At 34.5% G+C, this 8,133-nt stretch overlaps 1 protein-coding gene across 1 annotated transcript in view; it reads right to left on the bottom strand.

The window, feature by feature from the left end:
• Positions 1-2,106: 2,106 nt before the first annotated feature.
• LOC125666699 (uncharacterized) overlaps positions 2,107-8,133 on the bottom strand; it is a 15,622-nt gene continuing 9,595 nt past the window's right edge. Inside the window, exon 4 of the mRNA XM_048899917.2 lies at positions 2,107-5,239. Coding sequence (XP_048755874.2) covers positions 3,828-5,239 — 1,412 coding nt within the window. The 3' untranslated portion in view covers positions 2,107-3,827. The remainder of the gene's footprint in view (positions 5,240-8,133) is intronic.

Raw genomic sequence — 8,133 nt, 5'->3', positions numbered from 1 at the left:
CCAGGGGTCCGTGTTTGCCCAACTATCTATTTTGTATTGCTTGTAGGAGTTATGAGATTGATCACTGTTCGTTATCTTCACCTTGCATCCATCTGTAGAGAATTTCCCGGTATATCTGTCTCTCTCTAATGGCTGGATTCTCTCTAAAATATGAAAACAATACGCAAGGGTGTGGCCCTGATACGATAAAATCTTCCTCCTGTTTCCACAGACGCCTCGGCATCTCCATCACTACGTCCTTGACGCTCCGCTCAAAATTATACACTGTAGTCCAATGTCAAGGCCAGTAGCGTCAATTTTACATCAGTCTAAACGTTACACAAAGTGTTAAAGAATTTATTTTTATTGATTCAAGATTAAACCGACCCTACATGAATACCCTATCCGGTATTTTAGAAAACCTAATCACACGCGTATAGTAACTTGCGTTTTTCTGCAGAAGTTTGGAAAGCCTGTGGCAGTGTCATTAGGGGAAAGTAGTCCCGGTGAATTGACACTGTACAGAGTTTGACTAGATTTACCGCCTATATCCATACTCCATGTAGCCCAAAATATGACAATTTCAAAAGAGATAAATAATGCATTTCACTATGCGAATTCGAAGAATAAACCCCTACCCGGCTAGGACTATGAAGTTCCCAAATTTGTTTGTTAGATGTTAACAAGTAAAAAAGATTATGAAAGACTGAATAATTTTTTAAAGCTTTGACCCCAATTATAGGCCAATGTAGGAATAAAATAATTTCAATGATAAATAAATGTGGAAAATTTATATTATGACAGGACCCAAAGTTAACTTACAGAGAAATTTATATACAAATGTATATGCTCTCACCACAGAAATTTCACATGTCACTAAACATGTGAAATTTTTATGGTGAGACAGTTGGACAGAATGTACATATGTGTACAAAGCATTCACCAAGTGTCAATATGCTTTGCTTGTCAATGAAAATTCATGATGTAATATAAATCACTAGTTATATGTCAAAGGAAATTCGGCTAAAATCAATGGAAGAATTTTTTCCTGTTTCAGATGGAAACATCATCATTATGCGATATGTTGCAATTGTTTTCAGATTAAATTTGTCCTAATACAGTTTTGCAACACTGAACCACATTAGAACATTAGAATGCTAAACTAAGGTATTTCTAATGGTCAGGAAAAATTTGAAGGTCAGTTGTCGAGGTAGAATGTACATGGGAGATACTGAGCTCAAAATTCAAAATGGCTCATGCCATGTTTTTGTTTGTAAACATAGGTTAAATATACTAGTAAAAGTTTCATTTAGAGCAGATTTTTTCAACTTACAACTTACCTCTGAACACAGTGAAATAATTTCTAGTATTTGGCAATTCTCATTTTGTTTTAAACATGGCATTTTTTTTAATTAAGCAATATAAATGTAAACAAACACATGACACGTTACGAGCCTTGTTTACATAACAAAGAACTGCGAGTGCTGTATCTCACTTATAACTCAACTGATTTACAAATTTTGGTTGACCATTACAAATACTTTAGTTAATCATGTAAACAATAAATATGGAAAAATAAAATTTGAAAATTTTCAGCTCAAATCGTGTCCATGCCCCTTTAACTACCCACCTTAGTGACTAAGATGACCTAAACATTACTCGCATCAAGATTCATGTTATTGTCCACGAATTCAATGCACAATCATATACAGCTGTAAGAAGCAAAGGAAAATGTTCATCGCTGTCATACGTATAATTAATCCTACTGGTCAATTCATTTTAATATGGAACCGCCGCGGTGGTCTAGAGTTAGAACGTTCGTCCTGCGTGAGGAAGGTCGGGGTTTGAATCCCGGCCGCAACAGAACTAAGTCGTTAAAACAGGTAGTGACAGTTCCATGGCCAAACGCTCGGTATCAGGAGTGAATGTCACGGGTCTTCGGAGATGACCTTTAAAAACGGATGTTCCGTGTCGCAGTAGGTGTAGCAATGCTAAAGAACCTTCACTGCTCAATGACCATAAGCGCCAAGCATAGGACTAAATTTGAAGCCCTTCACTGGCATTGGTGACATCTCCATATGAGTGAAAAAATTCTCAAGAGGGACGTTAAGCAAGATACAATCAATCATCATTTTAATATTGTATTGAATAAAAAAGCACCAAGTTTATCCTTAGATTCACCAAAATACATATATACAGGTATTATTAATTAGGAAATCTGCATTTCACACTTCTCTCACTGCAATTTGCTGAAAGAGATATTTATTACATTGACTTAAATCTTGGTTCAGTACATAGAAATACGTGCAATACAATAACAGCAGAACAAATAACAATTCATTAACACATGAATTACACATCATTAATATAAATTAATTATACATAGCAGTAAAAATGAACAACCACATGGTTTATTTCTAAACCTGTTCCACATTTATAGCATTCACTCTAATCTGTAGCTTGGAGGATTTGTAAGCTTTACATCAGCTCATAATTTTCTCATCCTTTTCATACATCAAGACATTTTGTCTAATTAAATATCTATAAATAGAAGCTAATGAATAATCTAAAAACAAAAGTCTTTTGCATGAAACAGAACAGAAAATTAGTTAAATCTTAAGACTAGCAAAACAGGACTAGAAAATCACATTAGGAGGTACTCTTCAACCTCATAATGGCCAACTTTCTTTTAAAACATGAATAAAAATATAAATATCAGCAATATTTACCTATTCATTTAAAAATTTATCACCTATATGAGTTAATAGGTTAGCACGTCAACTACTGAACTGTAGATCGCGGGTTAGAGTCCGGCAGGGGTTTTAAATTTTTTTTCATATTACTTCCTTCTAAAATTACATTTTTTGACTAAATAAAGTAAATTTGAAAGTTTTCAATTTCACAATATTGTTGTATATATCCTGCACTTTTCATCCATATCAAATTTCTCTGGTGTAGCATACACATGTACCTCCTTAATAAGATAAGATGATCAAAAAGCAAAAAGAAAATTAAATATGGGAGTTTTCTTGTAGAATTCAATCAGTCACATTTCTTCTCATACACGTAACTGAGCGTTAAAGGGTTTTTCCATTCTCATTTCAATCTGTTTTCCACAAGACACCCTGTATTTATAAATGTATAATTTACATCAAAGCAACCTTTCTACAAATCTGACATCTAAATGTAGCATGGGATCTATATTATGTACTTACAGATTTCAAACTCATATCCAAATGAAACATGGGATCTACATACCCAGTATGGAATTAATCATGTATCCAAATGAAAAAAAATGAATTTATATATTTGTATGTAAAACAAATTACAATTTCAAAGCTTGATATGTACATAATTTCTACACTGCATAATGAATGCCTACTTAAGTGTTTCAAAACATAAATACATTTAAATTTCAGTGTTTGATCATATAAAAACATTTAAATTTCAGTGCGAATTAAATACTTATAAAGAGTTCCTTAGGAACAATAACATTTGATTCTTTGTAATCTATCCACAACAAATTCTATCACATTTCAGCTCCAAGTACAAACCTATAATGTATAACTGAGGAATCATCATTCTTCATGGGGGGGGGGGGGTGTTGATGTTTGTGGGTTCTGTAAGAAGTTTTTTATGCAGTCAATCTATGTGAGTTTTGAGAAAAGGACAGACAGATGAAAGGACAGAGAGTACTATTTTGCTCTGTAAAGCTTTCATGAAACTTGGTCCTAGGTCTTATGTTTACAGCACGGTTTTGCATTTGATGCAAATTATGTTTGAGGGTTTGAAAGACAATGAAGTACTTTTGGTGTTGATGTACTAAGGTACATGATGCGGTGTCCGAATTAATGGTCATCTGAAGGAGTTTTCTCATTGCTACAGATAGTGGCCTCAGTGTTGCTTAAAAGACTGTCAGATAGTAAAGCAACATTACTCAATCCATTTGATAAATTCTCTGAACCAGACATTTCTTGAAGAGAATTCTGTGTCTCAGATAAATTTGTGTTACTAGATTGACCTTGAGAGGTCACTTCTGCATTGTAGGCATACTGGTTCACTATGGAGCTTACCCTACCCTCGGTTACATTTACGTTTTCATCAGGCATGCTGTTTTGAATGTCTCTAAAGCTCTGTGTGACTGGCGTGTTCAGTGTATCATTGTGAAGTGCTCTGGCCTCCATCTCTATATTCTTCACTTCGGAGTCGTCACTGACTGGCACAGGAACTGCAATGGTTTGCTCCAACTGTCTTTCCATGCCGATATTTTGTTGTTCAGCAGGCATGGATGTTTGAGGACATGATCCAAATAAATCCAATCTGGAGCTGGCTGTGGACTCGGGAGCAGCCATGGGACTTCCTTCCTCTGTACTGCCTGTTGTTTGAACTGGGATATTTATAGAATTCCCAGAGGGCCTCGGAATATTTGATATCTCTCCAAGACTATCATCCTCTAGTCCCTTTCTTAAATCCTTTGCTGCTTTCATGATGTTGGACCCCTCCTCATTTGGATCTATTTCCTCATTCTGAGCTATTGGTCCCCTTGACTGGATTTGCCTTGGGGGAGACATTACTTCTGAACTGGTTTCAGCTTTACTTTCTGATATGACTGAGTTGACATCGAGATTTGAAGTCGCTCCGTCTGGGACATGCTTAGCGTTAATCTTTGTATTGTGTCCACCGATGTTCTTTGTGCTTGATGTCATATTTTCTTTAAAGAAATCTTGTGGGTCATTTAAATTGTCATCTAAAAAACTAGACTTTGGGGATGTTTGATGAAAAGATTCTGTTTCTTGGCTGGTAATGTCTGCCTTTATATTTGTCATAGATGTGTCATGGATCTTATTTTTCCTCTCATTTTCCTGGGCAATTTCTCTCTGAGACTCTGCTATAACAAAATTAACCCCATCGCTCGCTGGTTCTCCTGACAGCGTGATTGGGGGTGGTACCTGCTCCTCTTTCTGGGCAGAAATTCCTCTATCGGAAGAAAAATTCCCGGACAATGTGACACCTCCAGAGGTCGATTTCAGCGATTTTTCCTCTTCTAACTTCGGTGACTTAGATGTTGAGGATTTCTCAGAGCCAGACTCTGGTGAGGAACTCTGATTTAGAGATGGACTGCCTGACAAAATGTTCTCATTGTTCTGTAGGTTACTCGAGGAATCATTTCTGGAGGATGGGCCTAGATTTACAGTTATGAAACCCTCCGCATTCTGATCTCCGCTTGGATTGATGTTGAGATTATTATAATCTGCTTCACCTGAAAAAACAAATTATTTTCTTGATCAAAATATATGCATACTGGACAATCATTAGATTTCATGGAGGCTAAATTGTTGAAGATTTTAAGGGTACATATACCCCTATCCTACCAGTTTCAAACCACAACAAAATGCACAATTTATAAATATAGGATATCCCATGGTTCGTGGTTTGATATGATTTTTATTCAACGAGTTGTGTGTTTTCTATCCCGAGCCTTGGGGAGGGAATAGAAAACATACAAGTTAATTATAAAGCAAACCATGGGAGATTCTTTTTATCACATGTTAACCCTCTCCAGTTATTCATTTAAATAAGCGTTACCGTATTGTTGGGAATTTTACTTCCTGGTATTTTGTAAACAAACTAAGTGATATTGACGTTTGTTAGTGACGTCACAAACAGCGTAGGAAAACATAGTGTAATAATTATAATTTATGCAATTGTTGATATCCACTGGATAAAGGAGTAAACATGTGATAAATCAAATGTTCGAACGTACAAAGATCATATCCACAAAATTCCAATGAAACTGTAAAACCCATGGTTCTCTTTGAATGACCCAGTGTTCATAATATTTCCACAGTCGCAAGTTATTACACAAGGACAAGTTCCCAAGGGGCACGTCTTTTTACCATAAGGAACCACAAGGTACCACAAGGATACCACAAGGAACCACAAGGATACCACAGGGTACCTCAAGGGACACCAGTGTCACCTTAAGATACCCCATGGAACCCTAATGACACCCAAGGCACCCTTTACAACCTTATTGACACCCCAAGTAACTCCATTAACACCACATGGTACCACAAGGAACCCTATTAACACCCCAAATAACATCCTAATGTGACCTAATGACACACCAAAGTATCCTATTGATACTGCAGTGTATGTAAAGTATCTTCATGCAGTGTATGTGAGAGTCACTGGACCATATTGTTCATTTAACAGTGAAATGGGGGATCCTGTAGGTGAAAAACTTCTGGATTCAGGACCACATGTATTATATATTAAGTTCAAAAGATTAGTGGAGGTTTCAAATGATCTAAGCATCCACAGATTCCTTTAATTTAACCAATTTAGAAGTGTTTCATGATTAATTCATTCCTAACACCACATTGCTATGATCATAATTTTAACCCGAATTTCCTCCATTTCCCATATCTTGTCAATACATATAGAAGCCAATACATAGATCCAAATTATAGCATATTAGATTAGAATTATTTCTATCATTCAATGGACTATAAAAAATTAACTATTATGAGTTATTTCCTACATTTTAACCGAAGAAAAAAACTTTAAATTAAACTGTTGCTTAAGGGCTAGTGCCCCTCCCCCCATATACCCTTTTTAAATTGTAAAGGTACTTATTGCCCAGATTCAGTGAAGGTGTGCCAATGACCATTTAAAAATGTCATTTCATACCTAATGATAAAGAGATATTTTCTATTTGTCAACTTTTGATGAAAGATATTAATTTTTAATCCCTAACATAATAATTTGGTCTGATATTTGGATACAATATAGCAAATGTAGCACTGTAACCTAATTTGCAAAACAAATGATGACAGCATTCTGAAATCATTATGTTAAATAAATTAATAGCAAATCTATCATGAATAATTTGAACTTTTTGTAACAGTGCTAGTGGGATAGTAAGAGGTACAATAGTTTATTTAAATAGCACTTATCTGGAAACTGCTTTTTAAATTGATAAAGTTTTTTTCATATTTTACATCTGGGATATGAATTAATGTAATAAATAATTGGCTAAGATTATATTTATCGAACAAAGATGTGACTTTCTATGCAAACTATCAGTTTGTAACACAATTTTTCTGAGAGTTCCTTGATACTTTTATGTTAGACAAACTTAACCTTCAATTTCAGGAAATGATGAAAATGTAAAGTTTGAGCTTTCAACACATTTTATCGAACTAAAAAATTTTCACTTAGGCATTTTCTTTTTAACTACTGCACAACATCAAAAAATTTGTACTGGTTTAAAGTTGAAAATAATACATGAGATTTAGATGAATTAAGAAATTACAAGTATTATGAACCTGGAAAAAAATAATAACCTAAAAAAATTGTAATTTTTAACAACATTGATTAAAATTTCATACTACGTATACAGTTTACTCTCATTTTTTTTCTTCTTCTTTTGTTTATTGTAATTGATGAAATATTAACCTTTTTCTTTTAAAAAAAAATAACCAAAATGGTAGTATGAACTGGTATGTATAACATCATCTGCAATTTTTTAAAGTAATTTTTCGAGGTGACGTAAGTCAGCCTCGTATGTCAGACCCCAGCTTCAATGGCGCCCTGTTTTAATCACTACCATTTGCGAAATCACTTTGATTTTTAATATAAGAAATTTGTTGTCACATATGCTAATGCAACGTAAAAGCTGTCACAATTCACTTTGAGATTGATATAGGATCCATATGTTTACCCTCTACGATAAGCGAGTTAAATAAGAATTTATGAAATCGCAATTTTTATCCCTTCGATATGAAACAAAGTCCACACATCAAAAGGAATCGCGAATTAGTGTTTAGGTTTGTAAACAAGATCAAAATTATTTGTCGTTTGCCAACATTTTATTCCACGATCTTAGAAAAACAGAATTGGACTGTAGGAAACGATTTGCATTGCTTCTGTATTCATTCGCATTGTCACATATAGACGGGGAAAACATGGTCTATTTTTCTCTAGGAATTCTGGGTAAACAGCTGTCTCCTCTTATGTCTGAAAATTATGTTAATTAGCCGATTTAATCGCCTATCAAAAAATAGTTCACATTGATACTATGTTCCATTTTTATTAAACTGTTATATATAAATTCTGTTTTATGTCAGATTGAAGAAGTCTTCCTTGTAT

The sequence above is a fragment of the Ostrea edulis genome, chromosome 10 (assembly GCF_947568905.1).
Source record: "Ostrea edulis chromosome 10, xbOstEdul1.1, whole genome shotgun sequence".
Lineage (NCBI taxonomy): Eukaryota > Metazoa > Mollusca > Bivalvia > Ostreida > Ostreidae > Ostrea > Ostrea edulis.
This window is presented reverse-complemented; position numbering and strand designations above follow the sequence as displayed.